Source organism: Neofelis nebulosa, chromosome 9 (genome assembly GCF_028018385.1).
Source record: "Neofelis nebulosa isolate mNeoNeb1 chromosome 9, mNeoNeb1.pri, whole genome shotgun sequence".
Taxonomy (NCBI): domain Eukaryota; kingdom Metazoa; phylum Chordata; class Mammalia; order Carnivora; family Felidae; genus Neofelis; species Neofelis nebulosa.
Window position 1 is genome coordinate 30,610,768 of NC_080790.1, and position 20,806 is coordinate 30,631,573.

Here is a 20,806-nt window from a genome sequence, read left to right on the forward strand (position 1 = left end):
ACTATTCTCGGCATTTAATATTGTGGGTTTCAAACTATTTTAGGAAGTTCCTCAGGTCCAAATAATTTGAGCTCCAAAAGGAGGTCTGTGGGTAGATATTTCAATCTCCAAAAGAATATTCTCATAGTGACAAGATCACAAATAGTTGTTAGGTCTAAAACTGTTTAACTTATAACACACTGGGAAATAGAACACTAAAGTAAAAACAAACAAACAAACAAAAAACAAACAAACAAAAAAACCCATAAAACTGTGGAACTTAACCTCAATGGTAAACACTCTGAGTTCTAACAGGATCTCAGTATCAGCTCTTTCCAGAGTCTGTTCTCCATAGTCCTGGCAGTTAAGAAAAAAGAGACTCTAAAAAACAGCAGCTATCAAATGGGAAGGATCGAGGACTAATAAGGAAAGGTGAGGGGAGAGAGGATCTCAAGAACAGGTGACAAAGATGAGTCTGAAAAGAGGAAAAATTGGTGGCAGGACTCTGAACTCTTGGCTGGCTTTCCTTTTCCTTCTCTTCCTTCCTCTCACACCCTTCTCTCTCCCCCTCCCTCCTTTCCTGTCAAACAAGAAATTCTGCAGGCCTACTAGGTGCACTCTCTGTTCCTTTACATTCTTCACTAAATCCTGCCCACCTGCTATTGGATGAGATCAGAAACAGAAGGAGCTAAGGAACAACAGGTGGCAAGAACGGGTGAGGGGGGGGAAAGGAGGGAGGTAAGAAAATGCCCACTGAGAACACATAGGGAAGGAGCATTATTTAAATCATGGGAATGATCAGCACTGCAGTTTTCTCTTCCACATCTTCATTACTTCTCCTTTTTTCCTGATTTTCTTTTTTGAGCCTCAATTCTCTTCCATGCTCTTCATAGAAATGGGGATAAGTGAACTGAATTTTAGTATAATTGTTTTATTTCAATTTATTTCAAAGAGTATATATTCTTCTGCCAGTTCAAATGATAATTCCCTTAGCTTAGTAACACTCAAATAAACAATTCAGGGCTTATTTTCCTACTGTGTCATCTGTGATATAACCTTCCCGAAAGTAAAAATCACCTGGTAGCCGTTGCAATAGATGAAAGAAGTTAAGCAACTATAGTATAAAGACTAAGTATAACAGAACACAGCATTTAGCACAAAAAATAATGTTTGTTGGGAAAAAAAAAGGCAACAAAATAAAAGAAGCTACTTACCTGAAAGAACAACTTCTACTAGGTCTCCTTCATGTATTTCATCTGCTGAGGTAATCAGCTGCAAAATATTTTCTGAATTCATGTCATGGCGAAAGAGAAGAATTTTGTCATACATGCCAAAGAATCCACACTCTGGAAACTACAAGAAAACAGTCTTATATCAGTATACCCACAGGTTTCCAGTTTTATAAGTAAATGTCTCAATCTTATGAAATAATTTTAAGTGTAGTTTTTAGCCTAACACGGTCTGAAAACAATTGTATTAATATCTAAAAGATCAACCATGGACTCAAGCATCCTTGGTTAATTGTCAAGCTCAAAAACAAAACAGCAAACTTAAATATAATCATTATCTTTAGTAAAAGCTCATGTCTCTTAAAAACACAAGATTTCTTTATTCAGTTATTGATGAAGAATATAATCTTGAACTTAGCCGCTACTCTATCTCACACAGCCTGAGAGATCAGCATTCTTTTCTGTCCTCTAGAACCGAGCTTCCTCTCTAGCTACTAGCCACATGCAGTTATTTTAATTAAAATTAAACAAAATTAAAAGTTCAGTTCCTCAGTCACTCTAGCTACATTACATGTGCTCAATCACCACCTTGGCTACTGGCTTGGCTACCATTTTGGAATGTGCAGATATAGAACACTTTCACCATCACAGGAAACTCTACTGAATAGTGCTGGTAGAAGGTTAGCAATTCCCAAACTATAGTCACAAGAGTATCAATTCCAACATTTTTGACAAATGCACCTACAGCCTCCAGCATTTACCTAATACTTTCCTCTTAAAAAACCTTTGGCCAGAGCAGGAGACTTGCAGATCTGTTCATATATACCCTATGTATATTATTTCAAGGCTTCTACAGTTTGTGACTACAGAGCTGACACTTTGGGGACTGGCATACCAAGGACTAAAAATATGAAGGTATGAGCTCTAAAAGTTTTTATAGTTAATAAAGTTATGTAAGGGAAACTTGTCTTTGCCTCACAAAATAACTGTTTAATTTCTAAATCAAAATCAAGACCATCTTCTAAAATATCAGTGCCTTGGGAAATGCTGCTCAAAGTATTTCAAATTTCTTTAGTTTATCTCAGGATTGTATACTCTCATCGACTTATTTTGGCTCCTCATAGAGTATCCTTTGATGAACTATATGGTATGTCACTGGCCTGCACTGAATGGTCTGATATGTATGTCATACTAAACCATAAATGTATCTATTGCACGGATGTTGCTGAGGATACGGACCTACTTCATATGGTAGCCCTTCTTTGTGAGGACTCATAAAAGACACTTATCTGGTTGGTTTTAGAATATGAACAATTTGATCATGTAACTAATCATGTTTACTTTGCCCACTGGAAAAAGCAAAGTCAAATATGTAGTTCACTTCTAGCGTGAGTCTAGGATCTTAGGCATGTGTTTTAGGTGGAGATACCTTCTCCTTATCTTCTGAATTTAAATTTCCCATTAAAAATTCTTGTATATTTCTCTAAAAAGGTCTAAATTTTATTGGAAAATATTAAATTAAAAAAATTGAAAATAATGACTTAATTAGAAATTTGAGTTGATTTGAATTTTTTTAAACCTGAGTAAATAATGAAAAAGTACAGAAATATTCAGAATCTTTATATTAGTTCTCCTTTCAATTATCTGAGTTACCAATACTTCCAAAACTTTATAATATGCTTTAAACATATACCTAACAGTACATAATTTTCAACTGAAAATATAAAAGTAGGGGTGCCTGGGTGGCTCAGTTTGTTGAGTGCCCAACTTCAGCTCAGGTCATGATCTCACGGTTGGTGGGATCAAGCCCCGCATCAGGCTCTCTGCTGTCAGCACAGAGCCCACTTTGGATCCTCTGTTCCCCACTCCCCTTCTCAAAATAAACAAACTTAAAAGAAAAGTACAGAATCAAAAATGGAGTTTTATTTAATATTAAAACTTGAAATTAAAATTTTATGAAGTATCATCAAATTAGAAAATCTCCATAAATTAGTTGCAACAATTCTTAAGTATTAACAAAAAAGATTCCACTTTCCATCCTTATAAAATATCTAACACGGGGCGCCTGGGTGGCTCAGTTGGCTAAGCGGCTGACTTCGGCTCAGGTCATGATCTCACGGTCCGCGAGTTCGAGCCCCGTGTCGGGCTCTGGGCTGATGGCTCAGAGCCTGGAGCCTGCTTCCGATTCTGTGTCTCCCTCTCTCTCTGCCCCTCCCTATTCATGCTCTGTCTCTCTCTGTCCCAAAAATAAATAAACGTTAAAAAAAAAAATTAAAAAATAAATAAATAAATAAATAAATAAATAAAAAATAAAATAAAATATCTAACAAAATATTTGTATGAATAAAATTCCTTTTAAAAATTCACATTTCTGCATGTCTTCTATGTGCAAGGCATTGGCCCCATGGTTTCTTTTTTTTTTTTTTTAATTTTTTTTTTCAATGTTTTTTTATTTATTTTTGGGACAGAGAGAGACAGAGCATGAACGGGGGAGGGGCAGAGAGAGAGGGAGACACAGAATCGGAAACAGGCTCCAGGCTCCGAGCCATCAGCCCAGAGCCTGACGCGGGGCTCGAACTCACGGACCGCGAGATCGTGACCTGGCTGAAGTCGGACGCTTAACCGACTGCGCCACCCAGGCGCCCCGGCCCCATGGTTTCTAAAGGTAAGACAGCCCCTCCCCTCCCAGAAACTTACAATCTAGTAGGAAGATGGAAATAAAACAAATATATAACCTGATAATGGAAATGACAAAAATGAAAAATAAATAAAATTCTAGAAGAGGGAATAAAAAACTTTAACTGGGAAGGTGGAATGTCACTTTAACAGTGATATTTGAAGAGAATCATAAAAAGAAAAGCAGGGTTTCTATGGGCAGAAAGTGAAAGTGAAAGTACAAGGGTCATAGCTGAGAAAATACAAGGTAAATGGGACAAAGTAAGTGGACCCCTATGACTGAAGAATGAGGGGACGGCTGTGCAGAAAGAGGGCAAAAATGCACACAGGAGCTCCAAGGGGGCTATACTTAAACTCGGGAGTCAACAGAATGGGGTTCAGGCTTTGCCACCTACTAACTATAGAACCTTAGATAAGCTACTTAACCTCCCTATGCTCAGCTTCTTGTCTATAAATTTGGAATAAAAAGGGTACTGGCTTTATAGGATTCTTGTTAAAATTAAATTACTTGATGTTATAAAATAGTACCATGATCGGTAAATGCTAGGGGCTCATATCCCATACGTTAGGGGGTGGGGAGGAGAGAGAAAGAATACCAGAACAAGGCAGTGACATGATCAAATCTGTATCTTAAAAGGAAACAGGATGAGACCAGAGCAAGCTCCTAAAGAAGGCTGAAGCCATTGGTCAGGAAAGAGGCATCAGGGTCTGGACTATTCAGTAAGACGGAAAGCAAGACAAGAAAGAACACTTCTAAAATCTATCTTTGGCAAATTACAGGGATCATTAGCATTGTTTTGACCAGCCCAGAAGTCCCAATAACTAAAGAGCTAAATAAACACATTAATGACAGAAGAAAAACGTTTAAAAATGTGTGGCTGAGAAAAAAAAATGTGTATAAAATAATCTTGATAAACACATGACCTAGTGAATCCATACTGGCATTAAGAAACTGAAGAGCAAATAAAAAAAATGATAGGGAGTATTAAGAATATTTACTTGAAATAAGCATTTGTGTACCAGGTTGGAAAGCCCTCAATGATAAAGAATGAAGTAATTTTCTGGACTAGCAAATGTTTACATACTTTCTTCATCTATATGTTTGAGAAATTACAGAGTTCCAAGAGAGGAAAGTGTATTAAATAGCTTGTAAAAAATAGATTTCTGCTATTCACCAATTATGACTTATAGGTGTGTTTCGTGGAATATTTAGGAATCATCTGAAAGTGAAGAGTCAGCACAAAATGAAGTAACAGAAAGTAGGGCCTGAAAAAAAGCAAGAGAATATTAAATACTGACCATCAGAGAAACAATGTACCCAAGCTTTAAAAACATTTTGAAGTCTTAAGGCATGTGTACACTAAAGATAAACATCTAAAAAGAAGAAACAGGGAAATAAACCATGAGCACACAGTTTAAAAGATCTAAAAAAGATTATACTGAGAAAATGCCCCCATAAGAACCCCAAAACCAAATGATTTGAATATACAGGTATTGACTATTCATCATTTTTAAAAATTCAGAAATAAGATTTTTTTAAATGTTTATTTTTAGAGAGAGAGACAGAGAGAGACAGAGACAGAGACAGAGACAGAGAGAGAGAGAGAGAGAGAGAGAGAGAGAGTGTGTGTGTGTGTGTGTGTGTGTGTGTGTGTGTGTGTGTGTGAATGAGTGAGCAGGGGCGGTGCAGAGAGAGGGAGAGAGAATCAGGCTCCACGCTGTCAGTGCACAGCCCAACATGGGGCTCAATCCCACCGTGAGATCATGAACCAAAATCAAGAGTCAGAGGCTTAACCAAATGAGCCACCCAGGCGCCCCCAGAAATAAGATTTTCAAGCAAGAGTAAATTCTTAAGCCATGTCTCAATTCTAACCATACACTAGAATCACCAGTGGACCTTAAAATGAAATATGCTAAGGCTCCCTTCCCAAGTTTATGGTTAAGTTCTGTGGAATGAGTCATGGACATCTGAATTTCAAGTTTACTTTTACATTATTCAATACATTTGTTCTGTATTGAATTGTATTAATCTGTATATAAACAAAAACAGATTTTGTTTTTAAGAACAGTTTTAGTTACAGAAAAACTGGGATAATACATAGAGATCTCATATACCCCACACCTAGTTTCCCCTATTATCAACATCTTATATTAGTATGGTACATTAATTACAACTTAATGAACTAATATTGATACATTCTCATTAACTAAAGTCCATACTTTATTCAAGTTTCCTGAGTTTTTACTCAATTTCCTTTTTACGTCCCAGGATCCTACACAGGATACCACATTATCTTTCACTGTGATGTCTTCTTAGGCCACTTTTGGCTGTGACAATGCTTTCTCAGACTTTGCTGTATTGTGTGAGGATGCCACCATTAGAATATATCTGATGTTTTTCTCATAATTAAAATGGAATTATGAGTTTTGGGGAAGAAGACCACAAAGGTAAAGTGCCATTCTCCTCACATCATATCAAGTGTACCTACTACCAACATGATTTATTGCTACTGATGTAGACCTTCATTATCTGGCTAAGGTAGTATTTGTCAAGTTTCTTCACTGCAAAGCTATTTCCTCTGAACCCCTAATACTGTGCTCTTTGGAAGGAAGTCGCCGTGTGCAGTCCACCCTTAAGGAATGGCAAGTTACATTCCTTCTCCTTGAAGGCAGAGTATCTATATAAATTATTGGGAGTTCTTCTACATGTGAGATTTATCTATTTTCCCCCATTTATTTATTCATCTAATCATTTTTAAACACACACACACACACACACGGCCTCACAGATATTTACTAATACTTTGGGATACAATATACACTCTTTAAAAATAGAATTTTATTTATTTTTTAATAGGCAATTTTTTCACATGGTTCAAAATTTTTACAGTACAGAAGAGTAGAGTGCAAAATCTATGCCTGAGTTGTCCAGTTATCCCTGCCATAGTCAACACTGTTGCCAGTTTTCCCTAGCATCCTTCTGAAGATATTTTATGCATAAAATGTTCTTATTCTTTTTTAAATTTATTTTTGAGAGAGAGTGCATGGCACGCATGTAGGAGAGGGGCAGAAAGAAAGAGGGAGGCAGAGGATCCAAAGCAGGCTCTGCACTGACAGCAGAGGGCCCGATGTGGGGCTCCAGCTCACGAACCACTAAATCATGACATGAGCCAAAGTTGGACACTTAACCAACTGAGCCACCCAGCCATCCCTCTTCCCTTTTTCTTTCCTTCTTTCTCTCCTTTCTTCCTTATTCTATTCTATTTTTAATTTTTTTTTTCCAACGTTTTTTATTTATTTTTGGGACAGAGAGAGACAGAGCATGAACGGGGGAGGGGCAGAGAGAGAGGGAGACACAGAATCGGAAACAGGCTCCAGGCTCCGAGCCATCAGCCCAGAGCCTGACGCGGGGCTCGAACCCACGGACCGCGAGATCGTGACCTGGCTGAAGTCGGACGCTTAACCGACTGCGCCACCCAGGCGCCCCATCTATTTTTTAATTTATTTTTACAATTGCATAGTTTTATTTTACCAGTTTCCCACTGATGGGATATGGATCAAGGAATAAAACTAAGCCCAAACTCCTGAGTTCAAATCCTGATCATTTCACTTACTATTTAACTGTGGCTAACTTACTTAACCTCAGTTTCTCTATCTGTAAAATAGTACCCACTTCATAAGGCTGTCATCAGAATTAATGAATGAATACACATAAAAAGTTAGAACTCCTGGTCCATTTTGGGCACTCTATAAATCTTAGCTACTGTTTCAAATCTTTTTTTTAAGTTTATTTATTTTGAGAGAGAGTGTGTGTGGGTGCATGTGCACACACGAGCAGGGGAGGGGCAGAGAGCTAGGGGGAGTCCCAAGTAGGCTACACACTCAGAGTGGAGCCCAATGTGAGGCTCAAAACCACCAACTGTGAGATCATGACCTGAGCTAAAATCAAGAGTCAGAGGTTTAACCGACAGCCACCCAGGTGTCCCTCAAATCCTTTATTACAAACAACACCCAATATATAATCTTACATACTTACCTTTTTCTACTTTTTGAGTATATGATTAGGACTACTTCCTAAAAGTAGATTTTCTAGGTCTAAGAACATCCACATTTGACATTTTTAGATATTGCCAAAATTCTCTTTATAGAGGTCATACCAAGTTATATTTCCATAAGTAATAAACTGAGTGCTTGTTTTTTCCACATTCTAGTTTATAGTGTTGTATTAGCTTAGGCCACATAACAAAATATAGACTGAGTAGCTTAAACAACACAAACTTATTTTCTCAAATTGCTGGGAGCTAGAGTCCTGAGACCAGGGTACTAGCATGGTCAAGTTCTAGTGAGAGGCCTCTTCCTGACTTGTAGACAGCAGCTTTCTTCGCTAAGTGCTCAGATGAGCTCTCCTTCCAAAATGCACATGGGGAGAGAGAGAGACAAACCTCTTTCTCTCTTCCTCTTCTTATAAAGCCACCAATCCTATTGAACTACAACCCTATGACTTCATTTAACTTTAATTACTTCCTAAAAGTCCTATCTCCAAAGTCACACTAGGTGAAGGTTAGGGTTTCAACATATGGATGTAGGGGGTTGGGGTGGAGAGACACAATTTAATCCTTAGCAAATCTGTTAATATTAGGTAAAACATGGTATTTCAGTATAGTTTTAATCATGAGAAGTTGAACATTTTAAATGTTTGCTTATTTTTGAGAGAGAGTGCATGCACACGAGCAAGAGGGGGCAGAGAGAGAAGAAGACATAGGATCTGAAGCAGGCTCTTCACTCTTAGGACACAGAGAGCTCCCCACTGTTGATGTGGGGCCTTGATGCAGGGTCGGAACTCATGGAACCATGAGATCACAACCTGAGCTGAAGTCAGGTGCTTAAATGACTGAGCTACTCAGGTGCCCCAAGAAGTTGAACATTTTTTACATGTTTAAGGGACATCTGTATTTCCTTTTCTCTACACTGGTTATTCATATTCTTTGCCCATTTCTAATGGATTGACAGATCTTTAAAGCTCCAAATCCAACCATTCTTCAAAATGCATCTCATTATGTGGGAGATACTTAATAAGTCCTGGACAACATATCAAACACACACACAAAAAACACCCTGTTTATTTAACAGTATATATGTTGAATTTCTCAAATGATCTGATGCAATAAAACATCCTATACAGAAAAAGGGAGCTTTACCAAAGCAACAGCGTGTTTACCTAAGCCAGACTCCAGCAGAATAAAGAACAAAAGAGAACTTTTTTTCCCTTTCAAAGTTGTATAATTTTAAGAGGAAGAAATATTCTAGCAAACTAATGAAAATCAGTTCTTGATTATATTTATGAATCCACTGTTTTCATTGGGCTTTCTCTTTATCATCCAGAATGCAAGTCTTAGCTAATAAAATGGTATAATGCTTTCTAAGCATTCTACTTTCATAGGGAAGAAAGCAATCTGCAATAGGGAACAAGATTAGAAGAGCAGCAGAGGTGGTAACACGCTTAGTAACTGTCAGTTACTGTCAAGGGCTATTGCATATCCTAAACTAAGGTTCTCAATCAGGGCAGTTTTTTCCCCCAGAAAGTATGTGGTGATGTCTTGAGACACTTGGGTTGTTACAGTGTGATGTACTGGCATCAAGGGGGTAGAGACCAGGGGTGTGGCTAAACATCCTCTGAGGCACAGGACACTTCAGAGAACAAAGAATTATCCATCCCAAAATGTTGATAGTGCTGAAACTGAGAAACCCTGCTCTGGGCAACAAAGGGGTCAAGAATATTGAGAGACTGGAAAATGTGGAAGGAAGTTAACAAAGTTCTGAAAACTAGACATGCCCATATTTCCTTCCCTAGCCTACCTCAGCCTTGATTAAAAGAAGAAAAGAGGAAATGAAAGAAACAGCAAAAGAGCTAGCAAGGTAGCACAAAATAGGCCTTTAATTTGACTTCATTCCAAATTGCCCCAGGCATTTCTACACTTGCTTTCTACAGATTGTGCCAAATGAAGTCTTTTCCCAGTCCATATGGGAGAGTAATGGAATTTCATTTTAAGTGAAATTCTCACCCCTTATGCACTGCTCTCTTTGCCCACTTCACATTCTGTACATCTTTACTTTTGCAGTAAAGACAACTTCAATAATAAAAAACAGATCTTATCTTTCGATAGCCATTTTATGGAAGCTACTTTTGATAGTATTAATTTGTTTGTAATTAAAAGTTCCCAATACTTGCAAATAAAACTCCTTCAAGCAATACTATAACTTGAGAGATATTTAATGTGAACAGTTTAAAGTTCATGTCATAAAATTCATGTCATGTCATAAAATTCTATCAGTAAAATGTTAGATGAGGTAGAAGTGTATAAGTTTTTAATTCTACTTGGTCAAATACAATTTTTACACGCTAACAAGCTTCAGAATTTAACATTATCTGAAAAATTTATTACTGTACACCTTTTTAAAGGACTATGGGATTTTCTAGGTGCAAAGGGAAACCACTGGAGTGTTTCAATGGACATCTAATTTTAATAAAAACAGTTTACATCGAAACATAATGAGTAAAATGCAATAATCTTAATTAGAATAGATAGCTACACACACACACACACACACACACACACACACACCCATGTAACTACCACCCAGCTCAAGATATAGAACATTCTCAGTGCCACAGGTTTATCTGTATTCACTTAATTTGAGAAGCTGAATACTAAGGTAATTTTAAAGTCTGATGTCAAGTAAATCATAGAAAGTCTAATAATAAACCAGGTCATAGTAAATAAGCTCCACAAGGGCAAGGGCATTCTCTTTTCATGCTCCCTACTGGACATCCAATACCTAGAACTTGGTATTTAACTTACTGGGGGGAAAAAAAAAAAAACAAAAAACAACCTGTTGATTACAGAGCAAAGGTAACGAGTTTCACACTAATATAATTCCCAGAAACAAATATACTATTTAACATCATTTTTAGGGAAAGTATGTAGTTGAAGAGAAGAATTTCAAAGACTATTTCTTTTATTCATGTATTTTGTTTATTTATTTATTTTTGAGATAGAGAGTACAAGCAGCGAAGGGGCAGAGAGAAAGGGAGGGAGAATCCCAAGCAGGCTCTGCACTGTCAGCACAGAGCCCAATGTGGGGCTTGAACTCACAAACCCTGACATCATGACCTGAGCCAAGATCAAGAGTAGGACACTTAATTGACTGAGCCACCCAGGGGCTCCCAATGACTATTTTTATATACAGATAGTAGGCACTAGGGTCTAGATGAGTCAATGAGAAAATTATTCAATGTTTACCCTGAATTTATTCTTAAAAAAAATTTTTTTTAATGTGTATTTGTTTTTAAGAGAGAGAGAGTGCGCTCCAGCGGGGAGAAGCAGAGAGAGAAGGAAACAGAATCTGAAGCAGGCTCCAGGCTCTGAGCTGTCAGCACAGTGACCAACACAGGGCTCGAACTCACAAACCCCAAGATCATGACCTGAGCACAAGTCAGACGCTTAACCGACTGAGCCACCCAGGTGCCCGTACTCTGAACTTATTCTTCACTTTCATTATTAATCTCCAACCCAGGATTTTCTGGATATGACATAGTAGAGGAGCTGCTTCATTTAACACCATTTCTCTTTGACACAAACCAGAGTGATCTTTTTCCATTACCTTTTTTCCTTATTTTGCTATTAGTTCTGATTATCTTTCGTTCAAACTTCCTGGAACTTCCTAGTCTATCCAACATCTTAACCTGAATATCCAGAAGAATTAAAAAAAAAAAAAAATCTTTCTTCCGGTTTGAGCCTCCAGATTAGTAATGGTTGCCTGGCACTATTTTGCCAAGACAAAAATGCAGGCTAGATGTCACCTAGCCACTGCAACACAGCTGTAGTAGAAAGAATAGAGCAGAAAAAAAAAAAAAACCCAACACATAATGACAACTGGTTTCCAGAAAACAAAAGATACAGCTGGGGTTTTCGCTCTACTTTGGCAGGACCTGAAAATTATACCTAATCCATATCTGCAGAAACAATGTATCCAGTTGGTGAGTAGACCAAAATCACTCTTTAGGTATAGTGTCATGTAAATGGTCAAAACTAAAAACAAATGTTTAAATCAGCTAAAAGCAGAGTCTGCTCTAGTAAGATTCATTTCAATTTCAGTAAACACCATCACAGCTTAAAACGAATTGGTGTTGGCCAATTTCCTTTCCTACTCCTATTACATCTATTATATTCACTCAACAAATTAACACAATAGCAGTAGCATCACAGTGCTATTTTCTAAGCTTCTTGGCAATATGAAATCAAGAAGGTGGGGAACTAACACTCACTGAGAGTAGTTACTATGCACCAGGCATCATGTAAAGCACTCAACATAGGTTACCTCATTTAATTTCCTCAAAACTCCTAAAACGAGTAATCCCAGTCCTCTAATAAACACTTAATCTCTATTTTTTATAGTTTGTCATATGCTAAATGCTAAAATCAAAAAGCATAAGTAAAGCAATGTCAGTGTATTGAAAGAATGCTATACATGTTTTGGTATTTACTAAAAATTTAAGAACACTACAGTATCGATGATCTTCCCAGATCAGAGAAATTTTAAAACTGAGTATTACTGTTTTGAGGGTACTAATTATATGCCAGACACTGAATTAAGGGCTTTACATTTATCACCATAACTTTTTAATGAAGGTAGGAATCATGATCCCAATTTTGCAGATCAAGATCTGAAGGGGCACCTGGGTGGCTCAGTTGGTTAAGTGTTTAACTCCTGATTTCAGCTCAGATCAAGATCTCACAGTTCATAGGATCGAGCCCCGTGTTGGGCTCTGTGCTGACAGTGTGAAGCCTGCTTAAGGTTCTCTCTCTCCCTTTCTCTCTGCCGTTCCCTCCCCCAAAATAAAACACACACACACACAAAAATCTGAAGTAAGTGACCTGAAAAGAGTCTATAATCATAAAGCAAGAAAGTGAAAGAATTCAAAATCTCCAACTGAGTCTGTCTCTTTGGCTTTAGAACAGTGCTACCTCTTTCTTGGATTATTTTTTTAAACATATGCCAATAACAAAAAATAACAGTACAGGTTTAAACACTAATGTAATTTTGACATTGAGAATCCATGCACAATCACTGTAAGATGGGCAAAGCTTTTGACCTGTTCCCTCCGTTTTGATTTGCTCATTCATTGTAATTTGATTCTTTGATAGTGACCTCCTAGCAGAGGTCTGGTTTCTGCTTGGCTCAACCCCAACTCTACCTCCTGGTCAGATCTGTCTGCCTTCTCAGTTCTCCTGATAGCCACTCTCACTAGCCCTCTGAGTTTCACCAGTTTAAGAATTCTCTTCAGTGGATAAAGTCCTAGAGGGCAGAGATACTGTCTGTTGCTAAGTCTGCTTTATAAGCTCCTATGTAGATAGAGGAATCTAATGTGTAAGTCTAAAAATTTACATCCCTGCCCTCTACCCTTCAGATGCCAGTAGCACTCCCTCTCTCCCCATTAGTGACAACCAAAAAAAGTCTCCAGACATTGCTAAAGGTTGTCAGGGATCAAAATCACTGGTTTAATTTAATCTTATACATTAAAATTAGATATTGGAGCTATAATATCTGCCAATTAAGTAGTGCTAAGCTACATTCTTACATTAAAATTAGATATTGGAGCTATAATATCTGCTATTTAAATCATGCTAATCTACATTCTTATAAGGAAAAAGGAAAAAGTTCACTGATGTCCTCAGAGTGAATAACTTTGAGAATTTCAAGTATTTCAAGAAGCTGGCCTTTTGCACAATCCCAGGAAGAAAGAGTTCTTTGAACTAAATATCTGAAAATCTAAACTAGTCAGAGCAGATTGGACACAACTAAGGAACTGATACATGAAATGGATCAGAAAAGAATATTGGTGCTTATCTGCTTATTTCTTTCTAGAAATCATTTCATCACTAGAGGGAACTACCACTATAGATTATCTACAGTATTGTTTTCAGCAGTAAAAGTACAATGTGTCCTTTAAAAAATGTCTACTGAGACTAAGGCATTTGCGGGGACAGAAAGGTGAATAAAACAGAACCAATCTCAATGTAATATAAATGTTGGACGCATTTCAAATCTTCAAGGAAAGGAAGCTGAATTTTTGGCTTATGTTAAAGACAACAACAACAACAAAAGAAACTCCACCCACTCCACCCTCTGGATGTGTCATGAAACTGGACTGAATTCAAAGAGTGACCACTTTCGGTCACATCCAAGTTTTTTTTGTTTTTTTTTGTTTTTTTTTGTTTTTTTAATTTTTTTTAATGTTTCTATATTTTTGAGACAGAGAGAGACAGAGCATGAACGGGGGAGGGTCAGAGAGAGGGAGACACAGAATCGGAAGCAGGCTCCAGGCTCTGAGCTGTCCACACACAGCCCGATGCGGGGCTTGAACTCACAAACCGCGAGATCATGACCCGAGCCGAAGTCGGACGCTTAACCGACTGAGCCACCCAGGTGCCCCGGTCACATCCAAGTTTTAAGCAAAGCTCAACTATAAATGATCTGTTAGATATTTTCTTGGAAACAAACAAACAAAAAAAAACTTTGGTGTATATGTATTATCTGTGTTAGTTACAATTCAATCCCATTTCTAATTATAAGCCTGAAATTATTGTTCTCTATTTCTATGAAGTTTTACCACACCTTCATCTATATTGGAAATACCAATTTCATTTTTCCCGATTGAACAACATAACTAACCTGTATTTATTACTACATTTTGAACATTTCTCCGCATGCCTGTTTACTAATTTAAAATTTTTGTGAAGTTTATTTTTATATCATTTGACTAAATATTTAGAGATCAGTGTTTTTCTTGCCAATACATGAACTCTCTGCAGAATAAAGATATTAACCTATAGAATACTTGTGTAGTATTTACCCAATCTTATTTTTGTTTATATTGTTTTAACATATGTAAATATTTTAATTTTCAACTCAAATCTATAAACAGTTCTTTAAAACAGATTTTTTTTTAAATGTTTTTATTTATTTTTGAGACAGAGAGAGACAGAGCGTGAGCAGGGGAGGGGCAGACAGAGAGGGAGACACAGAATCTGAAGCAGGCTCCAGGCTCTGAGCTGTCAGCACAGAGCCTGATGCATAAATGGTTCTTTTTCCTTGTGTTTCCTTTTCCTGATCTGAAAGTGAGATATCTGTAAGTATGATGAATATTCAATTCCATTTTATTCTAATTTTCCTTTTATTTGAATCTCATACTTAACCTTTAATTCTTCTGAAATTTATCCTGGTACCAGATATTAAGTGCCAGGTCTATGTTAATGCCCCTTTCACTGCTTAACTTGTTTTCTAAACACTTTTTTTTTGAGAGAGAGAAAGTGCATGCAAGCATGAGCAGGGGAGGGGATCTGAGAGAGGAAGAGAGAATCTTAAGCAGGCTCTCTATGCCCAGCACAGAACCCAACCCAGCAAGGAGTCTGACAAGGAGCTCAGTCTCACAACCGTGAGATCATGACCTAAGCCAAAATCAATAGTTGGATGCTTAACTGACTGAGCCAACCAGGCATCTCTTCTAAACTCCATTTCTGAAAAATGATTCTCCTTTATTCCTCATTTCCTTAGCCACATACTTAAAAGTACTGTGGTTCTATTACTGTTTAAGTAGTATGTAGTTTCCATTACTGTAGCTTTTTTTTTCTCTCTTTCTCTTATTTTTCAGACTTTTAACTTAATGCTTTCGATTACTTTTTATCCTAAATAAACTTTAGAAAAATACTGTCATGGTAAAAAGAATCCCAATAAAATCTTGAATGGAAAATTTAATTTAATTCGGGAAGTAGAAATTATATATGATTAGTCTTCCTTTTTCAGGAATATGAGTATACATTTATTTCACAAAGTCTTTTATTAACTATTTCACAAAATTTTTAAATTTTATTTATATTTGGATTCATCCATTCTTAAGACAGTTATCAATAAATACTTTGATCATTTTTTTTCCTAATGGAGATAGTATTCTTGGTTAGTTTCCATGTCCTTCTTTTTTAATTTTTTTTAACATTTATTCATTTTTGAGAGACAGAGAGAGCATGTGAGTGGGGGAGGGGCAGAGAGAGAAGGAGACACAGAATCGGAAGCAAGTCTCCAGGCTCCAAGCTGTCAGCACAAAGCCCACCACAGGGTTCAAACTCACAAACTGAAACATGAGATCATGACCTGAGCTGAAGTTGGATGCTTAACTGACTGAACCACCCCACATGTCCTTCTTTTGATATCAAAAGTTTCAATTAACTATCCCTATGCCTTTAAAATAGCTCTATGGGCTCCTTCTGCCAGTTTAATTCTTGGGAATGTGCATACTGTACAGGAATATCCTAATTCCATTATATTAGATACAACAGTCTAAGGGTATAGAAACACCGACAGGCATGTTTACTCACTGCTCAATAATAGTAATTAACTAGTTAAATCAGTTGAACTCACAATTATTATTCTGAAGTCACATCTGTAATCACCATTAATCTAAAGAATCACAGAACTACTTCATCCCCTGAGGAATACAGTACAATATTCTAAGACAAAAACACAGGTTTTCAGGAGCTAAAGAATGCACGTGAAATAGACACTAACAGCCCGAGAACAGGTGATTAAATAAACCACAGAACTGATATACCATTAACCTCCAATTTTCTGTACCTTTAAAAGGAGCATTTGCAGAGTGAACAGAAAATTGTGAATAATTTACCTACACAGATTAAGAAAAACTCAGTTGCCTTCTACACAGCAGAAAATAGTTTATGACACATGTATATTCTGTAAAGCACAAAAGCAAAACATAAACTCAACTACTAGTAGTTTTCACTCATTTCTGGATCACTACTAATTTCCAATAAACTCACAGAAAAGCGTTCCCAAAGTATGTGTGACTAAAGTTTTTTCACTTTAGAAACCACTAAGATCAGATTAATAAATAATATTATTGACGAACTAACAATGCGATTGCTATGCTAGGTGCGGGGCTAAGTGTTTTATAAATGTACCATTTAGTGTACATACACACACACAAAGCCATGAAATGAGCACTTTTAAACCTCATTTTTTAGATAAGAAACCAAGGTTACACAACTAGTAAGTGGTAGAGATAAAACCCAAATTTGACCCCAAAGCTCCTATTAAAAAAGTTTATTTTTGAGAGAGAGACAGAGCGTGAGCAGGGGAAGAGCAGAGACAGAGGGAGACACAGAATCCGAAGCAGGCTCCAGGCTCCGAGCTGTCAGCCTGACGCAGGACTCAATCTCACGAACTGCGAGATCATGACCTGAGCCGACGTTGGGACGCTTAACCGACTGAGCCACCCAGGTGCCCCTCGACGCTAGTATTTTTTTTAACAACCATACTATACTGTTTCATATGAATTTATTTTGTTTATTCAACCAAAAAACATTTGTTGAACATCTATTGTGGACACAATGTCTGACCTTACAGAGCTTACGATTTTTACATTCAAGTAAAAGAACAATCACAATCAATACAACAAAACTTTAAACATAAGTTGTCCAGGAGTAAAGAGCATAGCACACGGTAATTAAATGGATATACAAAAAATGTTATGTTTTACTATTCTCATAATCTCCATAAAAGGCAACTGATGGTTTAATGTACTACAAGAAACATGATGGGGGGGATTGTAAAGGGATTACCATGAACAGAACAGAAATCACCATGAATTTCTTAAATAATTAGGTCTAACTCACCTAAAATTTAGAGCACAAGGAAGCACAATCATACAGGTTTATTCATTTAACCATGAAAAAAAAAGGGTCCACATGTACATAAATACACAGGTTTCTGACTACTGAGGATGTTAAAGGCATCTTGCTTTATCCATGCCACAAGCTATCAAAGTAGTAGCAGGGTATTGTACCAGCTGCTAAGGTTTATTTCCCCAGGCGAAGGTCTATAGTTCGTGATAATACAAGCAAAAAGTAAGGTTAAAACAAGTTTTCATAACTCCTGAATGAGATGGTAGTTCTTCCTTGAGTCATTTACCATTTTGTACTTTTACCTCAGGTCTTACCATGATCTAAAGTAATTTTACATTCACTCAACTTCTCTTTTTCCAAAGCATAAATCACTGGGGCAGGAAATTTATCTTTCATCTTGGTAACTCCACAGTCTCTAGCACAGTGACTGAACAGAGTAAGTGCACCACAAATATTTGTTCAATTGCATGAAGCCATAACAGATAACGGCACCTAGGTAAGGGGTCACTGTACTACACTATTTAGCTCTCTGCAAACTGCCAAGTAAAAGAAATGAAATCACTAGTACTTATTCTTCTATCTAAAATTTTCAACTATCATATTAACCTATAATCAGATGCAGACCTCACTGAATTTTTGAATTTGCATGCAAGATTCAAAAAATATAATTTTATTTTATATTATGGTAAACTCATAACAAAATATACAATTTAAGTATTTGGAAAAAATATCTTCAGATTATTTACTTATCTGGCCCTTTAAGTTTATTGATTTTCCTTATACTTGAGGTTCTCAACTCTGGATACTTCTTAGAACCACAGACAGAGCTCTTAGACTCTCCATGCCCAGAGAGCCTGACTCAACTGGTCTGGGAAAGGGTCTGTTAAGTTTCCTGGTTGTTCTCAGGGGCAGCCAGAATTGAAAATCACTGTTACAAAGTTGCACAAAACCTTGAAACCACATACATGGAGTTTGTAAACATTTAAGTATCTTGATCTTTCACAACATATGACCTATGATAAAAGATTTTTAGAAGTGTAGCCACTTTTGCATATACATATGACAAAACAAAGCTTGAAAATTTTGCTAATTAAAAATTTAAAAAGCTGGTTATCAGAAAATGCTCACTGTCAGAGTAATCAAAATATCTTGTGGGGGGTTTTAAAAGTAGATTGTATATAAGATTTTATAGGTTAAAAAAATAGGCACACACGTTGAAATAAAGTACATTTATCAAAGTACACGTATTAGAGCTTGTTCATTTGATTGAATGAATCAAGATAAGTAAATTGGTTACAACAATTTACTATCTTACCAAAAATTACTGAATCGTGGAAAACTTTAACAAGGAGCTTGGTTCACACCTCTTCAATCTATTTCCAACAGTAGGCTGGGAATGAAAAATGTTTTAAAATAATGCATTCATTCAGATGTGGTCATGGCACAACCCAGAAGTAATTCAAATACAGCTTTTCCATTACACTGTATATTTCAAGTGAAAGCCTGTATTAGAAAGAACATAAGGAGGAAAGCAAACAAGAACATGTTCAGGAAAATTTGTAAGGGTAGTAAAAATGGGACACAGGAAAAGACTCAAGGAAGCTTTAATGAATACAAAAAGTCTCCCAAGTTGAGGAAACTATAACCTTCAACAAACCCCAGCAACAAAAACAGAAAACCACAACAAGGCATATCATATTCAAATTGCTGAAAACCAAGAAGAGAAAAACTGTAAATGAGGCAGAGAAAAGAAGATATTGCATACACTTTGGATCTAACACAAAGTAATACAAATGTTAAATACATGATAAAATATAAAAGGTCATTTTTCTCGCTTTTAATTTTTTTAAAACATAGTTTACTGTTAAAAGCAAGAATAACAATGTGTTGTGGGATCTGTAGCAACATTGATCGTCATCATTCACAGATTCTGTATCTATGAACTTGCTAAAATTTATTTGTAACCAAAAATCAATATTTTGTGCTTTTGTAGTCATTTGCAGACATGGACAGAAGACAAAAAAATCTGTCACTTTGCACGTTCCCAACTGAAGTCAAACAAAGTGATGCTCTGACTTCTTGTCTCAACTATCATAGTACAAAAACGCATGTCCTTTTCATGGGCTATTTATTTAGTGTCATGTGTTCTGAATTTGGGGGTTTCAATGGTGATTTTTCTATTTAAAATGACCCCCAAGCATCATGCTGAAGTGCTATTCAATGTTCCTAAGAGCAAGTAGCCTATGATATGCCTTATGGAGAAAATACATGTGTTAGATAAGCTTCATTCAGGCATGAGTTACAGTACTGTTGGCCATGAGAGCAATATCAATGTATCAACATTATATATTAAGTACGGTGTCTTTAAATGTCTTTTAAGTACGTGCATAAAACAAGGTTATGTATTTACTAGTTAACAAAAGTTTTCTGATGAGATGCTCACAGGAATCTAACCCTGTATTTCCCCTAGGAGCAGTTGTTCAGCATTCACTAATTCAATGTTTGAGGTCATTTTATAGAACATAACTATCACAAATAATGAGAATCAACTGTCTACAGAAATAAAATGTATGACAACAGTAGTACAAGTGACAACACAAAAAAAATAGAAATATACTATTCTAAGGTATATATTACATCATACACAGAGTAGTACGATACTGTTTGAAGACATCTCTGATGAGTTAAAGATGCACATAAACTAGAGGAAGGGTTGGCAAAAATTTTCTGTAGAAAGCAGATACTAATATTTTAGGCTTGGTATATCACATGGTCTCTGTCGTAGCTACTTAATTTTGCTACTGTAGCATACAAGCAGCCACAGGCAAGATACAAATGAATGAACCTATGTCCCAATAAAACTCTATTCACAAAAAGAGGAGGTAGGTCAGATTTGGCCCACAGATGTAGTCTACTGACCCTGGCACTAGAGCAATTGCTGAAAAAACTTTTTGAAGGGTATAGTAGAGATAAAAAGGGATTACAGAAAATACTCAATTCCAAAGAAGAGAGAAAATGACCCAAGACCAGAAGGGACAAACAGAAAACAGTATGTTTAAATATAAATGGTCTAAACCTTTATTTTATTTATTTTTTTTTAATTTTTTTTAACGTTTATTTATTTTTGAGACAGAGAGAGACAGAGCATGAACGGGGGAGGGTCAG

General features: G+C 36.6%; 1 protein-coding gene across 1 annotated transcript in view; it reads right to left on the reverse strand.

Annotated features, from left to right (window-relative positions):
• PRKD3 (protein kinase D3) overlaps positions 1-20,806 on the reverse strand; it is an 81,436-nt gene that overhangs the window by 45,517 nt on the left and 15,113 nt on the right. The window contains exon 2 of the mRNA XM_058683033.1: positions 1,194-1,332. Coding sequence (XP_058539016.1) covers positions 1,194-1,332 — 139 coding nt within the window. The remainder of the gene's footprint in view (positions 1-1,193; positions 1,333-20,806) is intronic.